Here is a 19,094-nt window from a genome sequence, read left to right as displayed (position 1 = left end):
GTATATTTCGTAATCAGTGATCTTTCATGAATTCGATTTCGCTGTTAACGGAAGAAATATCAATAGACATGTAAAGATAGCGAGAGAGAAATTCAGACTTACAGTTTAATGATGGAAATCGTCGACAATCTTCCCTGATCGGAGACTCTGGTTGATCGGTGATAGTAAAGAACCTATCTTTAATCTTTATATGATAAAAGGGTAAAAAGATGTCTTCAACTTTGGTCAAGAAAAATCTCAAATTTATTCTATTGGAACAAAATATAATTTATTTATTAAATTATTATTTTTAAATAGATTAAATATAAAAGTATCATTTTAGCTCAATTCAAAAAAGTATCTTACAAATGATGATTAAGTTCAAGAGAAAAATTATGAAGGTAAGGTATAATGATAACTTATTAGAAAGAAAATAAAATATTTTTGAAAATAAAATATTTTTGAAAATAAAATACATTTTGACCAAAATTATTTGTCACATTTTTATTGGATTTAAAAGGTTAGTTGTGAGTTTTGTCGAGATGAATTGACTTCTCACTTTATTTTATTTTGAATTGTCATTGGCATTGAATAATTGATGTCGGATGGCATGATACCATTATTTAAGAAACTTGGATCGAGTTATATAACTTTATTAGTCTAGGGAAAAAAATGATTTTGTATCATTGCAACTTTTAGTGGATCTTTGGGTTTGAGAGGGAACCAGAAAAAAAAATGGAACTAGACTCCCCCTTCTTTACTATTGAAAGCTTAATTTTCATTAAAAAAAAAAGTGATGTCCCTAATATTCGGTCGATTCATACTAGATTCTCGAAATCTCTGTCATTGTAAAGTAAGTGAACAATTAGTTAAGTCCGGAATTAGAGATTTTGGGCTAGAATATGTAGTATAATATTCGGGGCTCAATACTGAACACGAAAGGAATGAGCGAGGAAAGTATATATTTAGTCAGGAGATGGACTCTTACTATCACTATTTAGTCCGTGATAATCAGTTAGATAGAGGACTAAAGGACTTTTCAAAACTTAGTGTATCAAGCTTAGGAGATTATGTCAATATTTTGAAAGGTACATGAGCATGTTAGAATGATAATTTTGTTTATAATTCATCCTTCTCGAGTATTTTCTTATGGTATCTTTTACACATTGCTTTGTATTTGAACTCAAGTGAATGTTATTTACTTCTTAGTTATATTCTATTCTTTTCTTCTTTTTAGTCTCGTATTATGTCGTTATGTTTAAACGTCTATTTTATTATTATGATTTTTTTCTTCTCTTTTTTAAGAATTTATATTATAGATTTTCTATGGTATGCAAAGTTCTAAGTAACCATAGGTTTATCTTGTATCTGTTATATTTACAATTTTTTTAACCAGACAAATAGGAAAGAAAATTATTAAATTGAATATAGTTTCAGTGAAAAATTATCAATTATTTTGTTATTGTGCTACAATTTTTATTATATCTTATCAAAAAAAAATTCCTTTACTATCTTGTTTGATGTTAGTCAAAGACCTTTTTCTGGGTTTGGTTAAAAAAATATTGTTACATGAAAATGAAAATGTAACTTTCTGTCATTTTTAATTACGAATTATTATAATATTCTTCTTTATTATCATTAAAATTTTATAAAATTAAAATAAAAATATTTTTATTAATGAGATTAGTGATTTTATTGTTAGAATAGAATGATGTGACAGAATACATCTTAAAAAACAAATATGAGTGGTTTTAGATATAAGATATTAATCGCATGACCTTATAGTCATGATACTTATTTTAATTTTAAGGTGTTTTAAATAAGAATCAAATTCGTTATCTTTAATCTCTTACAAATCAATATTGTTACTTGAATTACCTTAGTGAGTTATATATATATATATATATATATATATATATATATATATATATATATATATATATATATATATTGGGTTTTGTCTTCCTAATTGGAGAGATCCACCTTTTTTTTTTTTACTTTATTTAGGCTTAGAGTATATAATGTAAATGAGCATTATATTTCATTTAGATTAACTGAGTTTTGAGAACCCAGACGAATTCAATGCAGGGCTAAGGTGGGATTAAGCCCACACCTATTTTTATTTTTGTACAGGTGACTTGGAATGTTCAAAATTGTGTAAAAACAAATGTTGAGTTTATTTATGAATATTTATTATTATAAGTCATAAAAGTAATAGTTTTGTTTTAAATTTTTGTGAGAATTGTGTTAACTTTATTTTCAAAAATTTTAATTTAATTGTAATAGCTTATTCGAAAAAGAAAAACACCTTAACAATTGAATTCGTGTGATCGCGACTTATTTAAAATTATAAATAGAATATACCATCACAAAATCATCATAACTTTTTTTAAAATTTCAAAAATCTGTCAAATCATCTTCTAACATCATTCTATAAGGCAAAACGTGGAACACACAACTATTAAAAATGATGACTTGGCAAAGAGACAACATCTTTTTAGAGCTTGTTTGATGTGAAGTTATTTGAGATTTTTATTGAAAGTATTTAAGTTTTTATTTAATTGAATTAGTATAATTTCTTTTATATTTATATTTTAAATTTTATAAAACTAAATTAAGAATATTTTAATTAAGTGATTGAAGAAAAAAAATATAATAATTGAGTTTTTAATAATAAAAAGTAAGAAAACGGATTAAGTATATATCCCGCAAACAAACTTAACCATTTAATAGACGCACAATTTACTGTCTGACAGGCTCGAACTAAGAAACTCAGGGAACTCAGGGAAGCTGAGAATATTCACATTTTGTTACCGATAATGAGTTTTTAATAATGTTACTACTTATATAATAATAATAATAATAATAATAATAATAATAATAATAATAATAATAATAATAATAATAATAATAATAATAATAATGGTTATTGTAAGGTTACATGATCCTTACATCACACACTACACGACTCATTTTGTGATAGTAAATTGGTCGGAGTGTTTTTGTTTGTGGATTATCCTACCCTCAAAATTTGAATTGATTAATTTAAAAATTATATAATTAAAAATGATATATATATATAATATATATATATATATATAAGTTTTGAATTTAGAACCTAATAATGTAAAAAACACTAACTAAGTTACTTAACTTTTATATTTTAAATTAAATGTTTTTATAATCTTATAATAACAAATCTTAGACATGATTTTATATTGTTAAAAGATGATGTTTCTTTTTAATATAAGTTGAATAATTTATTTTGAAAAATATGATAAACGTAGAAAATTTTTATATAAAATATTTTAATAGAGAATGATGTGTATTCAATTAGTGGAATAAAAATATAATAAGAGAGAATTTTCAAATTTTTATCACTAATGACACATCATTTTCTATAAAAAATTTCTATGTCCAAATTTGAATCTCATGAGATATAAATTTAAAACAATTATAAAATATATATGAATGAGTAATGAGATGGTTGATTGGTTAAAGTGATGGTAAGAGATCGATACTCATGTGATGGTTGTGTGAAAAATACTCGAATATAGATCAATATATTAGTGATGAGAGTTCGATTGGAGAATAAGAAATATGTGGTAATTAAATATGTGAATGAGATGGTTGTGTACAAATGCTTAGAATGAGGTAATGAGATAAATATTGAAAGATCGATTGGATAATAAGATAAGAAGTCAATAATGATGATATGGTTGAGTATAAAATGATCACGAGATTAGTAATGAGAGCTCGATTGTGGTACAAAGGATGTGTGGTGGTTAAATATGTGAATGAGATAGTTTGTTGACTGAAAATAATAAGCTCGAAATAGGGTGTCATGAGATTAGTAAGTTAAGAGGTCGGTAATGATGAGATGGTTGAGTACAAAATGTTTAGAGTAATATCACAAGATTAAGCATTGAAAGGTCGATTGAGAAATAACAGATATTTATAGTTAACATGTGAATGAGATTATTGGTTTAATCGAAGTGAAGAGAGGTCAGTAATATGTTAAAATAGTGGAGTGTAAAATACTCGTCATGAGATTGATTGTGAGAGATCGATTGGAGAATAATATATGATAGGTTGGTTTAACCAAAGTAATGAGAAGTGAGTAATATGATTAGATAGTTGGTCATAAAATACTCGGAATGAGTTCACAAGATTAATTGTGAGAAGGTCTATTGGGGAACATTAGATAACTGTGATTATATATATGTATATATATATATTGTTAATTTAACCGAGGTGAAATAATGTCATTCATACGATTGAAATAATTTAATGTAAAATACTATTTTAAATAATGTAATGAGAAAAATAATATTATAAATATTTTATTTATATAATTAACAGTAGGCATGACAATAATGCCGACCCCGAGAATTGGGCTGCCTATCCTATGTAGAAAAACGTGATTTCTTTTGCCTGCCCTAATTTAAATTAAAAAAATTGTTAAATAAACTACTTTAGTGAGATTAGAATTCATAACCAAATAAAAATTAGAATTTTTCATCATAAACTAATAAGCTACACTTATGTTAAAAAGCTTAATAAATTTATAAAAAAAACCTAATTATTTTTTATTAAATGGACTGCCCTACCCCATGGGTTTGTCTGGCTTACTCCAGGGCCGACCCTGGATGACAATGAGGCGGTTCGAAACGAGAAATGCATTCACTATCTCTGTCCTGTTTTTATTTCTGATTTTTTTACTACCATCCCCGCCCTATTTGGTTTCGAAGAATCCCTACGGGACATCGTTTATACCGAATTCTCTAAAATAATATATTTAATAAAATTATATAAACAAAGTTTTAATATAATATATATATTGTAATATATTAAAATTTTATATTATTATAAAGAAATAAATATAAAATTCTTATAAAATATAATAAATAAATAAATATATTTGTGATTTTATATATTTAATTGTGTTTATAGTGTTCGGGATATAATCGGGGTGTGTCGAGACGGAGGACACAAATACATTATCGTTCCATCTCTGGTCAATTACCGATCAAACCGATGAAATACCAATATCACAACAACAATTCGATTCGGTTATCACAAATATTATAAATAATGTTACTTAATGAATAAGTAAAATACATTCACCAAAAGAAAAAGACAAGTTAAATCTAATACTTTTTAATTATATATTAATATTATAAAAATATTATTCTAATACATTTTAATAAATAAAAAACCCAAAAACTGAACATCAAATTAGCTCTATAATAGTTTCTTGAACATTCTCCAATTTTGTGGGACAGCCTCATGAGACTCACGATGATGGAGAATGATCATTTACCACCTGGATGATTTGCCAACATAATAATTAAAGTAAGACAAATAAATAAATAAATAAGCAAAAAGTATATCCTATATTTTAATGTTTGACATATGTGATGAGAAGTTTATTTTATTTTTATTTTGTAACTAAGATTTATTCCCAAAAGTTAAGTATTTTGAACATTATTCACAACTGAGATCTTAAAAAAAAATTGTTATTGTAATATGAGAAAAATGAATATTGGACACAATGGTGAGCATTTAAATATTTTCATCAATTATTTCTTTCAAACATAAATAGTTTCATGGTTATGAAACATATTATTCTTATGTAAGGCTTGAGCAAATTTAAAAGTTAACATTGACAAAGATAAATAATATAACAAAGATAATTAAGATTAAAATGTATATTTCAACCTAGAGGTTTAGACAATCCACAATTAAAGCTTGGATTTTGGTGACCTTACCTTAAAGTGGACTTGGTTGACAAGTCGATAATATTAAAATAAGTAAAGAGTAAAAAATCTAATTGTTATTTATATACCTATCTAGAATATATAAATTTGAATAATGTATATGGTTATGTTGAATGAGCACTATTAAAAAAAACGGGCTTTAACAGTTGATATATATTACGGACGCTATAGACGGGCTAATAAGGTCCGGACAAAACCTAATGCAAAATGTGGGTTAATAAGGTCCGGATATAATGGGGACGCTAAGAGAGGTTACTATGTCGATAAAATATTAATAAGTTATTTTAAATTTTAATAAAAGATATCATGAATAAAAATGAAGAGATAAGACAATTAGGAACTAAAAATCCAACCAACAAAATTATTTATGTCACCACTAAATTCCTAAAATTGATCTGAGTTTATTAAAAAAATATTACTTTTTGTATACATAATTAAATATAAAATAATTTTAAAAAAATAGTATATAAAATAACACTAAAAGAAGTTATAATTATAAAATCAATTCCATGAGTTATTTATTTTAATAAGTAATATTTTTGTAAAATATCTAAATATAATTCACTTTCATATTTATGTAAAAATATAAATTAAAATAATTTATAAATTCATAAATTTCTAAAAGTTATAAATTTAAAATTATAAAATTTAACTAAAATTATTTTAATGTGAAGAATTGAATTGAATTAAGATATTAAATGTCAATTGTCTCCATCACATTTATAATATTATTATAATATAAACTAAAAATTAAAATTTATATATTTTAAGAAAGTAAGAAATATATTTAAAAGTGAAATAAATAATAATAATGAATGCCTAAAAGAAGTGAACGTGCTCACACTTTGTGGTTGTTGGTCCAAGGAATGTTAAGGTGTGGCCTATTGTGGGACAGCAAGCATGCAATCCTCCCCCATAAATATAAATATATATTATTAATATTTTATTAAAAGAAGAAAATTAATTTCTTATATTATATTATAAAATTTAATGATACTTTAAAAAAATTCTCTAAATTCTCTAAATTCTCAAAATCAAATTTAAACAATGTCTTGTCTATCCATATTATTTATAAAGATTATATTAATCTCCTTTTACTAACTATTTTTTTTTCCATAATTACATTACAATTACTATATTCTTCTTTCTAAATTTTATAAAATTAAATAAAAATCTTCAAAATCTAAATTGAGATTACAAACACTTATTCATTGATATTGATTTCATGTTTTAAATTATAATTTTTATGTAATATTATTTCCAAGATTCAAGTATTTTCTAAAATAAAAAAAATAAATGTTTCTAAAAAAATATATATTTTTCAAATAAGATCTGTCGTCTTCTTCAACGGTTTTAGAGAGAGAAATCAAAAGGAATTCAAAAATATTTTCAGGGAAGAAGAGAAGAATGAAGATTCATCATCCTTCATATTTAATGGAGTTTTGAATAGATTAGGGTTTCTGTTTCAAAATCATTCAAATTGCTTTCCTAAATCTCAATGAAGTAAAGCATTAGTTGTAATTCTCTCTCTCTCTCTCTTCAGATTTGTCAGCTTTACCTTTCTTCTTATTAGACGTGTCTAGTAAAGTATCGATTTGGTTAATTTCTTCTCCTAAATAGAATCGACAGATTATGGCGGTTTCTTCGATGAATTTGTGAATGTAACTAAGAGATCAGACCTCGATACTTGAAGACTAGTTTTGTTGTCCGAGAAAGTCGGTGATTATCTCGTCTTTTCATTTTGATTTTCGAACAAAGCGCTGCATTTGAAGGTTTGGGATCTGAATTTAGGGTTTCTGGATGCTTATTTTGGGGGAGAAATGTTCTTCACCGTAAAATTACTCAAAGTTCTCGAGTGATACATTAGTGTACTTAAGGTGATTGTGATCTTTATGAAATTAAAATGATGCTCTCAGTAACTAAGAGTTCTCTTGAGGAAATGCTGGATGCTCTCCAGAGGAGGGGAGATGACGAAAAGCCGAAGGATTTGCCGCCGTCACTTCCCTCCCGGCCGTCATCCAAGGCTCGTCGTCCATCTTCCCGGCTGCATTTACCGAAAATTTTGGATGTGAATAAACTGAATCATTCTACAACGACGGCGGCGGTGATAGAATCTAATAGACAGAGAATTGGTAGTTTTGGTGGTAAGAATGACAGAGAGTTATTCGATGAATCACCGTATGTTAAGGAGATTGATGACAAGACAGAACAGAGAAATCATTCATCTTCTCCAGCAAGCTTTCAGGAATCGGAGTGGAATGACAAAATTGGATATTTCATTAAGAAGGTAAATCTTCTATTATTCAATGTTGCATTTGGAATGTTATAACAAGGATCTATCCATCTCAATGTTTTTCTAAATAAAGATGTATATGCTATAGTATCAATTTAAAATATTTCCCATTAATCTTGTTCATGTCTTATGGTGAAGATTGTGCATCTTTTATGTTAGAAACCTACTCTAAACAGGGGACATTTTTTAGATTTTGAGAGACAGGGGTATAGGGATGACAATCTCAATCTTCCCCAATTTCTCTTGACATGATCTATAGTTGACCCGGAATGGTGGGGACGATTATGGTATTTACATTCTCCGCCCCGAATACGACTCCGCCCCGAATACGACAAAACGAAATAACTCGTATATTTACAATAACATCAATTATGTTTATTTCTTATGGTGAAGATTGTAGATCTTTTATGTTAACAACCTACCCTAAACAGGGGACATTTTGTAGATTTTGAGAGACAGGAGGGGTATAGGGATGACAATCTCAATCTTCCCCAATTTTTCTTGACATGACCTATAGTTGACCCGGAATGGTGGGTGGGGGCAATTATGGTATTTACATTCTCCGCCCCAAATACGACAAAACGAAATAACTCTTATATTTACAATAACATCGATATGTTTATTTCTTATGGTGAAGATTGTAGATCTTTTATGTTAGAAACCTACCCTAAACAGGGGATATTTTTTTAGATTTTGAGAGACTATAGGGATGACAATCTCAATCTTCCCCAATTTTTCTTGACATGACCTATAATTGACCCGGAATGGTGGGGGCAATTATGGTATTTACATTCGCCCCAAATACGACAAAACGAAATAACTCCTATATTTACAATAACATCAATATGTTTATTTGTTTTTCATATATATATTTTTAACTATTCTATGTTTAATTTTATTAGTTTCTTCATATTTAACTTGTTAGACTATTTATATTATAAGTATTCTTATACTCCCCGATATGCTCCATTGAAATCAAAAGTCGATTATGCCTCTATGTATAGAACTTAAACTTAATCTTCATCAAGTACTGCTAGTAAAGAAGATATCTTAAATGACTAACATAATTATCCTAACCACCGAATAATTATCTCGCGATTGGCTATTTAAAACACTAATCTCTATTTTGTATCATTCCTTTTGCCTTCAACTTTCTTCAAATTGGCTTCCTGGATCACACTGGATTACAGTCATAAAAGATGGATTTTATTTTTTTTGCTGACAACAGTGATAATATTATTACTGAAAAAGAAAAGTAAAGCCTTGTTGCTTTTCTCAACTACAAAGTTCTTGGGCTTAACATAATATATTGTCAATGCAAGTAAATAACTGTAAAAAAAGTAGATGACAACAACTTCTTGATTGGTAGGGAAATCACTTGAGCTTCTCATGATAACTACTGATGAAGATATCCCAAGGATTTAAAGTTGTCAATTTTTTCTTTATTTCAGAAACTTCATGTTTGGTGCCGGGTTCCAAACGGGCGGTGGGAATTGGGGAAGATAGTATCAACCTCAGGGGAGAAGGCAACCATTTTACTCTCAGATGGGATTGTGAGTCTTTCAGTTTATTCTTTATCATTTTAAATGCAATCATTTTAGCTTTTTCTTTATCCTGTTCATTGTAGGTTACTGCTGAGGTGTTAACAGGAGATATTTTACCTGCAAATCCAGATATTCTCGATGGTGTGGATAATCTTATACAACTCAGTTACTTGAATGAGCCATCGGTTTTACACAACCTTCAGTGCAGATACTCTAAAGATATCATTTACGTATGTGCCACTAAAACTCCTCTTTGTAGAATCATATTGCGTTTTTTTCCCTTTTTCTTCTTTAAAATCCCTTGACTTGTGTGTGCAATTGTTGGATTCAGAGCAAAGCCGGATCTGTTTTGATAGCGATAAATCCTTTCAAAGATGTAAACTGCAATGAAAATGACTTCATAACAGCATACAGGGAGAAATTCATTGACAATCCACATGTTTATGCTGTTGCAGATACTGCATACAATGAAATGATGAGAGGTGAGTGAGGATAAGATTAAGAACTTGTTTCATGTAGGTTTTTTGAAAAAAAATATTTTTTGATGATAAAGTGGATTATTTGGGTTGAATGACTAAAATATATTTTGTATTTAATATTTTATAATGTATTAAGAATAATAAATGCATCTTATTATTTTAGTATGATTTGATTGATAATGTGATAAGGAGTTTGAATTAAATCTAAATAATCCTTCATCAAACAAGGTCTAAGTCCCGAACTCAACTATCAAGCAACGTCGAATATGTTTAAACACTTTATTTTCTAAATGTCAATGCATCTTATCTGAGCTTTGTTGGTTTTGCCTTCAAATGACTTGTATAACTTTGTGTCACTAGAGTTATTAGAGCTTTCCACATGCATTTTATGGTGTAGTTACCTGAATAATTTCCTCTATTTTTTTGTGTTTTCTGCAGACGGGACAAATCAATCAATTATCATCAGGTTAGTTGGAGAGTTTATATATAAACTGGGAAAGTTCCTTTTGCAACACTATTATGCTGTTATTGTGCGCCATCTTGATAATCATTATGCCTACGAGTTTCTAGGGTGACTTTTCACACGTTGCATCAAATAATGAGGCCATTTGGAAAACTCTTTTCTTTTTATTTTGTCAGATATCTCATTTGTGGATCCATATGAGATCACGTTTGAAAACATAACTTAGTCAACACAGATTCAGATCCATAAACTAAAAGTGTTGTCAAATGGACCCGACTAAATTGACATTTCTCGAAGTGTGATTTCAAGAATACGAGCACAATACTTCAAGTTCAATAAGAGTTTGATTTTTATCCATCCTGTAGTGGGGAAAGTGGATCTGGGAAAACCGAAACTGCAAAAGTGGCCATGCAATACTTGGCCGCTGTTGGCGGTGGCAATAGTAGAATTGAATCTGAAATCCTTTCGACAAGCTGTATTTTAGAAGCATTTGGGAATGCAAAAACTGCCAGGAACAACAATTCTAGCAGATTTGTGAGGCCTTACCCAGACCTTGATTTTCTCTCTTCATTTGTAAACACATATCCCGAAGTAATCTGATTTAACTGATGTTTCTGACACGATGTAGGGGAAGTTAATTGAAATTCATTTTGGCGTTACAGGAGAAATATGTGGAGCACAAATACAAACTTGTAAGTAAGCTTGTCTTATCTAGAACTGTGAATGATATTCTGTTTGTATTTACTAATTCGATTCGTTTCCTGTCTTATTTGTCGCTGAACCATTTTGATCTGCCAGTTTTGCTCGAGAAGGTAATCAGTCATATTTATCCAGAGGAAGTGAAAATAAACTGTTTTAATGATCTTATCTTGCAATCTTGTGCTAAAGTTCTGTTTTTCCTTCTTGAGCAGTCAAGGGTGGTTCAGCTAGCCCACGAAGAAAGGTCATACCACATCTTCTACCAACTCTGCGCCGGCGCTTCTTCTGACCTGAAAGGTTGTTTCTAGGAAAGAAGCTCATTTTGCTTAATGAACCTTCGTTAAAGGCCCATTGTGCTTCCTGAACATATAAAAATGGCTCAACTACATCTTGTTATTGTTTTTTGTTAACTTCATTAAGTTCTCGCTCTGCAATTTTGAAAGAGAATAGTATTTAAACCAATGGTTGAAATTAAAAAGCTGGAAATATTGTGTTGAAATAAAGTCAACAAGAAAATGACAGCAGGAAGTAATTTGAGCCATCAGGAAACAAAATGATTCTTTGATGCAACTTCAGGAAGTAAAATGAACTTTCTTACTTGTTTTTACGTCTTCTTATCATGTCATTGGATAGTATTGGTTGACTTCTAACCCGATCCATAGTTTTAAAATTTAATTCATTTTGTTCAAAACAATAAATTGTTTAAAAAAAATTAGGTTCTACTGTTTAGTCATGTAGCTCTTTGTTAAGGACTCTATAGATGCTTCCATCTATTTGTCAAGTTATGAATTTACACCAACTATTTGACTAAGAACTCAATATATCCCTGATGTCTTACCATCTATCTGCGTTTATTTACAGCTCAATTCAACCTCAAAACAGCGAGCGAGTACAATTATCTGAATCAGAGTCAATGCCTGAACATCGATGGCATTGACGATGCACAGAATTTTAAAATACTTGTGGTATATGCTAAGAAAGATTAAGTTTTGTATCTTTGTCTCTCTAATTTATCTTCCAAGATTTATTGCTAATTAAACAAATTGCAGGAAGCACTCGATACAGTCAGAATTTCAAAAGAAGATCAAAGTAATGTCTTGCAAATGATTGCTTCAGTATTGTGGCTGGGAAACATATCATTTAAAGTAACAGACAATGTAAATTACGTGGAGGTTGTGTCAGATGAAGGTAAATGAATTATTTGTTCTTGTATTTGAATCCAGTTACATAGACGTTCGAAAACTAAACTTAGTAACGTAGAAGTAAATAAAACTTATTTTCATCTTTTTGGCAGCTCTTACCGTTTCTGCTAGATTGCTGGGTTGCAGCACCGAGGACCTTATGTCAGCTTTATCTACACGAAGAATTCAAGCCGGGAAGGACATTTTTGCCAAAAATTTGACAATGCAGCAGGTTTTTCTGATATTTTCTTCCTCTCTTTCAAAATATTATTCTGTCTACTCTTATATTGAGAAACTGTTATATTTGTATAGGCAATTGACTCAAGAGATGCTTTGTCAAAATTCATATATGTAAGCTTGTTCGACCGGCTGGTTGAAGGAATTAACGAGTCACTCAAATTGAGAAAAGAATATGCAGGGACATCATCCATAAGTATCGTTGATATATATGGCTTTGAGACGCTCAAGGTTTGCACCCTGTTTCGATAAATTTCTATATTAGCCACCAGAGTGCTGTCATTATATGTTATCCCTTCTGATTTCCAGAAGAATAGCTTCGAACAATTGTGTATAAACTATGCAAATGAGAGACTTCAGCAACATTTCACGAGGCATCTGTTTAAACTAGAACAGGAGGTGAGAACAACATTTTCGAGACATTCCATACAGATTTTAAAAAAAAGTTCATTAAAACTACAGTAAACACAAAGGTCGTGTCTTATCAGATGTGAACATAAAGCGATTTCGTGTTATTAATTTTCTCTCAGGAGTATGAATCGGAAGGAATTGACTGGACAAAAGTGGATTTTAAAGACAATCAAGAATGTTTGGATCTCTTTGAGAAGGTATTTCTTACTTTTAATAGTTCAAGCTTCATGTTACTTGTTATTGTGTTTGGAAAAAATGTAGCCGGCCATGAGAATAATAGAGGAAGATGACGACAATTCATTTAAACTATTTTGTCTTTGTAGAAACCCACTGGTCTGTTGTCTTTGTTAGATGAGGAATCGAAATTTCCCAAAGCTAATGATCTAACATTTGCCAACAAGTTGAAGCAACACTTAAACAACAACAATCATCACTTCAAAGGCGAAACAGGGGGTTCTTTCGTCATTCGCCATTATGCTGGAGAGGTAAAGGAGATATTTTCGCAAGACATGAAACATAAGAATTCTTCCAATGACTCTCTTCCTCGTAGGTTCTATATGACACAAGTGGATTCTTGGAGAAAAATAGAGATCAGATGCAGTCTGATATCCTACAACTACTCTCATCATGTGGTAATCGCCTTCTTCGATTGTTTGCTTTTGATCAGGAAAAGCCAAGTGTTGGAACGGAATTTAAGGTAATGATTCCATTTTCTATGTGCTTGAACTAGAAATACACTCAAACAGATGTTTAGAATAAGGTGTGTATCTGTGTGGATAATCTCTTGATTTTTGGTTTAATATGGTGATATATTTTCTTTGTCAACTGCAGAATCAGTTATTCAAATTAGTGCAGAAATTAGAGAGCACCACCCCTCACTTTATTCTTTGCATAAAGCCCAACAATAAGCAGCTATCTGGAATGTATGAGAAGGATCTGGTCTTAGAGCAACTTAGAAGTGGTGGAGTTCTCTCTGTCGTCCGCATCTCTAGAAATCGATATCCTACTCGAGTGACGCATCAAGAATTTGCGAGAAGGTTGAGTTGAATCGTTTATGATCTCATCTTTGATGCCTTCTTTAGTAGATTTCTGAAAGAATCTTCATTTTTTTTAGATATGCTGTCTTACTTCGTCCTGAGGATGACAGCAACAATGCTGGTGAAGATCCATTGTGCATCTCAATGGCTGTTCTTCAGCAATTTGACATCATGCCTGATATGTATCAAGTTGGTTATACAAAGCTATATTTCAGAACAGGACAGGTTTGTTTTATGGCTTTTATTTCTTATGTCTGTATTTACTTCTAGATAATAAAATGTCTCTCGAGGTCTAGGTTCGATTCCTAATTCCTACTAAGAACGCACAGGGTGTCGTGCTAGATTATTTCGGGGAATAAACTTGATTTTTTAAATAAAAAAATGTCCATGGGTTGCAAAAGTTATTCATATTATTGATTTTATTTTTTGGGAAAAACCTGAACTTAATTTAATAATGAAAGAAAAATTCACTTAAAACAAGGAAGCAAAAAAGAAGAGATATCCAATCTATTAGAATAATTTTATTAATGGATATGGAATTTTTCCAAGATACCTAATAGGACTTGAATATAAAACAGAACTTGAATAATTTTACTAATGGATATGCAAGGAAACATTTTCAACATAAAACGGAATTAATTGAAAGAAAGCTTGTTATCTAGTCCATAGTTCCTCCATTAAGTCCACTAAGAACAAAACAATAAATGTAGTAGGCCTTGTTTGATGTGAATTGTTTGGATATTCCATCATCAATCACTTCTTTTCATTCCTTCAAACCATCAAATAAAATATTAAAATACTTTTATTTTATTTTTTTTATAACATTTTAAAGTATTAAATGCTAAACATTATTTTGGTAACTTAACTAAACAATTCAAAAAATAATAACTCAATTTATTTCGAAGAAACCCAAGAGAACGAAGACCGAAAATGCCAACCAGGCCGACGAAAATGACAATAAAGGCAACCCCAAACCATTCTCTCGGAATTTTCCAAACAACGCTTGGTTATTTAGGGTCAATCTCCATACCCTATTATTTGCACACAAGTCAATAAGTGTGATTATTTGTGTAATTGTTTAGGGCTTCTATTTTGTAATTATCATGTTACAATCTATTTCCATATTTGGCCATTACTTTTGAGAAGTAAAAACCCTGCTTTCTTATCTTCTTCATGGTTGGGACTTGACAATAGATATCAGCATTAGAGGAAACAAAGAAACAAGTATTGCAAGGTAACCTGAAGACGCAAAATCAATTCCGCGATCATCAGGTTGTTCATCACTTCAGTGAACTAAAAAATGGAGTAATAACATTGCAATCCTGTGAGTTTTACATACATGATGATTTTATTACAATTGAAAAAAAACAATTCCTTTATTGAATCTCAGTCGTCCTCATATAATATGTTATATGCAGTTATTCGTGGTGAAAATGCTCGAAAGACACTTCAGGATAAGATCTCTGCGGTTATTCTCTTACAATCTGGTAAGATTTTTATGAGAAAAATAAAATCTTCTGTTTATCCTACAAGAAGTCTTTCACTTCCTAATCTCTCTCCATGATACAAACAGTTATTCGTGGCTGGCTGAATAAGCAAAAGAACAGGAGGAAGACTCCTGAGATTAAGGTATTATTGATTTTTGGTTGGTATAAGAATTTTTCTCGATCGATCAAGATTACTGTATAATTTTTGTTGCCTAATTTGGTATATACATTGCTTTCTAGATCAAGAGACAAATTATAGTTTTCTTGGTTTCATTTGGTCTAGAGAATTTTGTATTCCATAATGATCCAATCTTTTTAGATTCTTGGCAAAATAACAAAATGTGTATATTTTGGGATTATGATCAAGATGAATTTTAATTTATTTATAGTAAAACAACTCTTAATATCCTAGTGTTTATGAAATTTTTGTGAACAGGAGGAAACACTAGAGCTTATTCATGTGCAGCCTTCTGTTTTAGAAGAACTGAAAAAACGGGTTTCAGAGGCAGAAGCTACTATTTCACAAAAAGAGAAGGAAAACGAAGAATTAAAGAAGGATTTGCGACAATCTGAATCCAAGCGGTTAGATTATGAAGCAAGAATGAAGATGATGGAAGAAACCTGGCAAAATAAGTTTGCCACATTGCAGCAGCAGGTAATTAAAGCTTCTAATACTTTGTTGCTAAAAATTTGAATTTCATTTTCTATAACTATTTATCGGTCCTTCAGACGAATCAAGTTAGGAGAGACTATTCTCCATCACCCTATGATTCCGAGGATGCTTTATCAATGGGGCCGAGTACACCATTACAGAGTACTCCAACGAGGATTTTGAATACTTCTGGGCGAGAACCGTCAGAGCGAGAGCCAAATGGTGGCATGAACTTGATTAGTCACTTGGAAATGGAATTTGATCAACGCAAAAGGAACTTTGATGATGAAGTGAAGGAAATAGGCAATTCTGTTTTATCGTTGCGTCCTGGAGATGAACTTCGGAAACTGAAAATGAGGTTTGAAATGTGGAAGAAGGATTATAAAACTCGGTTAAGAGAAGCGAGAGCAAAACTTCGCTCGAATGGCGAAAGAAGTCGCAGGAAATGGTGGGGAATGAGAAACAAATGATTTCATTTGGCTCTTTGAATTTCTATGGAGTTTTGTAACTTATTATGTTGTTTGTTGTAGTAAAGCAAGCACCCTGTAAATGAATTCTGAATTATTACTTAGCTGGGTGAGATCAGAATTAGCAACATATATATATACAATATTTCTTTCAACATAGATAGAGATTACTTATGAACCAGGAGCAAATTTGGTGGCGTAAACCCAAGCATTGTTCGCAACTGGATTATCAAGATGGTCCAACAAATTCTCGAGAGGACCCTTTCCAGTTACAATTGCCTGAACAAAGAATCCAAACATTGAAAACATAGCCAGTCTCCCGTTCTTTATCTCCTTCACTTTCAATTCAGCGAAAGTAACCGGATCATCAGCCAGGCCAAGGGGATCAAAGTATTGACCTCCGGGATAGAGATCATTTCCTTCTCCTACCCCAGGAAGCCCATTAATACGAAAACCCTCAACAAGGCCCATCAAGATAACTTGAAACCCGAGAACTGCTAAGATACTTTGTGCATGGACTAAGTTTGGATTGCCTAAATAGTCAAGTCCACCTTCTGAGAATATTTGAGATCCAGCCTTGAACCAAACCGGCTCCTTGAAGTCAACTTTTACCCATTTCTCCAAAACTTCCGGAGTTATGCACCCGAAAGCTCCAAGCATGGCCCATCTTCCGTGAATAACCTCGAGGCTCCTGTTCTTTGAGAAAGCTTCAGGATCAGCCGACAAGCCTGCAGTGTCCCATCCGTAGTCTCCGGGAAACTCTCCGGTTAGGTAGGATGGTGTTTGAGCTGAAAAAGGTCCTAAGTACTTCACTCGGTCTGGACCATACCATAAATCGTTACTCTTAAAAGATCATAAAAAAAAACAAGTCAATTATAATAATATCTCGGAATATAACATTAATATGGTAACCAAGAATAGTTAAACTAAATGTACCATGGTGAATTTGGCGGTTCCGACATCGGTTATCGGGTTAGCATTAGATCCTCGGGTTTGGCCCAAGAAAGGAGATGGACTAAGGGTGGCTGTGAACATGGAGGCCATTGCTTATAAGTTATAAATCTCTTTAGGAATTAAAGACAAATGTTTATTTAAGGAGAAGTTGAAACAATGTTGTTTATATGTTCAAAAAATAATAATATGAATAAAGAACTCAAGAAGAGAGAATCATAAGATGTGGCTTATGGGAAGTTTTTGGGATTGCAGGAATTGGAAATTGTGGTGGTGACAGAGTGGCTTCTTATTAGCCAATCAGAAGTGTTCAAAATATTTTTAACATCTCCATATCTTAATCCTTTTATCCATTTTTCATCCAATCAAACATGGTCTTTTATGTATACTAATTAGAGATATTTAGGTTTAAAGAATATATGTTTTAATCAATACATTATTAATTAAAACATTCATTTGATATTTTTTCCAAGTATTTAAGACAGTATAAGGTGACATTTAGAGAGTTTAGATTAGTTTTATTTTTAATATATATATATATATATATATATATATATATATATATATATATATATATATATATATATATATATATATATATATATATAATATCCGTGGCTATTTTTCTATAGGGAGATCAACCCTTAAATGAGAAGGATACACTTTACAATAATAAATCATTGATTTTTTTACTAAGATTTCATTAATGTTTTGGATGTATTATGAAACAATTTATCAAAATAAATAAATAATACACAATCCCATGTATTTGAAGATACTTAATTTTGTTTAGATATAAATAAATTTGATTATCAAAATCTCAAAATGTAGAAGACCATTTTTGACCATTTTGTGTTGACAATATATATGTGAGTAGGTGTGGTATGTGTTACAAGTAAAGGAGGTGAATACGAAATTTTATATGATTTTACATTATCACGTTATTATAAATATGTGGAATATTTTTGTGGAATTTGATCGAACTTCAAAGGTTATGTCGAAGACAGTCAATTGTTAACTTGGTATTGAAATGAATGAATTGGAACAACTAAAAGAGCGAGACTTACAAAATGAATATCTGTTTTATCATTTTTTGTCAACTATTTGAAAAAAAAAATAGGAGAACATTTAACCACCGAAGTAGGTCGTTAAAGATTATTCATAATATCATTATAATGACAATGTCGAAAATTAAATTCGAAAAACATGTAGATTCGTGTGAAGACTTTATTGCTCTTTTTAAAATTGTTAAGCAAATTAGTTGTATTTATGTTTTTTTAATTTTTCTTATTTTTCTTTAACATTTTATTTTATCTATGTTTTTGTGTTTGTTATACTTCAACAATTTTTATTTTATTAAATGGATTATTTTAAAATAAAAATAATAATATATTTATTTTTGTAGATAAATGTCATTTAAGAAACCATAAAAGT

The 19,094-nt window shown here is 30.2% G+C and overlaps 2 protein-coding genes across 2 annotated transcripts; one reads left to right on the top strand and one right to left on the bottom strand.

The window, feature by feature from the left end:
• Positions 1-7,125: 7,125 nt before the first annotated feature.
• On the top strand, positions 7,126-16,952 carry LOC124944458 (myosin-2-like). The gene is made up of 24 exons (XM_047484714.1): positions 7,126-8,046; positions 9,504-9,605; positions 9,680-9,826; positions 9,928-10,078; positions 10,514-10,541; positions 10,904-11,072; positions 11,167-11,230; positions 11,337-11,350; positions 11,450-11,534; positions 12,099-12,202; positions 12,287-12,425; positions 12,532-12,650; positions 12,731-12,886; positions 12,965-13,054; positions 13,186-13,263; positions 13,390-13,551; positions 13,617-13,763; positions 13,898-14,103; positions 14,181-14,328; positions 15,298-15,427; positions 15,522-15,590; positions 15,677-15,732; positions 16,027-16,245; positions 16,320-16,952. The coding sequence occupies exons 1-24, from the start codon at positions 7,663-7,665 to the stop codon at positions 16,710-16,712; spliced, it is 3,360 nt and encodes a 1,119-aa protein (XP_047340670.1). The 5' UTR covers positions 7,126-7,662; the 3' UTR covers positions 16,713-16,952.
• LOC124944459 (chlorophyll a-b binding protein 3, chloroplastic-like) lies at positions 16,773-17,829 on the bottom strand. Its single transcript, XM_047484715.1, has 2 exons — positions 17,646-17,829; positions 16,773-17,552 (listed from the first exon to the last, which is right to left on the bottom strand). Exons 1-2 carry the CDS (start codon positions 17,751-17,753, stop codon positions 16,881-16,883), a joined length of 780 nt encoding a protein of 259 aa, XP_047340671.1. The 5' UTR covers positions 17,754-17,829; the 3' UTR covers positions 16,773-16,880.
• Between the last annotated feature and the right edge of the window lie 1,265 nt (positions 17,830-19,094).

Source organism: Impatiens glandulifera, chromosome 7, assembly GCF_907164915.1.
Source record: "Impatiens glandulifera chromosome 7, dImpGla2.1, whole genome shotgun sequence".
Lineage (NCBI taxonomy): Eukaryota > Viridiplantae > Streptophyta > Magnoliopsida > Ericales > Balsaminaceae > Impatiens > Impatiens glandulifera.
Note: the sequence above shows the minus strand (reverse complement) of the source record. Positions and strands in the feature narration are given on the sequence as shown.

Bases quoted from the DNA above. Each gene is read 5' to 3' on its own strand.
- LOC124944458 (XM_047484714.1), top strand. From the start codon at position 7,663: ATGATGCTCTCAGTAACTAAGAGTTCTCTTGAGGAAATGCTGGATGCT. The intron at 9,827-9,927 runs GTATGTGCCACT...TGTTGGATTCAG, and splicing joins ACTCTAAAGATATCATTTAC to AGCAAAGCCGGATCTGTTTT. The intron at 15,591-15,676 runs GTAAGATTTTTA...TGATACAAACAG, and splicing joins GGTTATTCTCTTACAATCTG to TTATTCGTGGCTGGCTGAAT.
- LOC124944459 (XM_047484715.1), bottom strand. From the start codon at position 17,753: ATGGCCTCCATGTTCACAGCCACCCTTAGTCCATCTCCTTTCTTGGGC. The intron at 17,553-17,645 runs GTACATTTAGTT...TGATCTTTTAAG, and splicing joins GAACCGCCAAATTCACCATG to AGTAACGATTTATGGTATGG.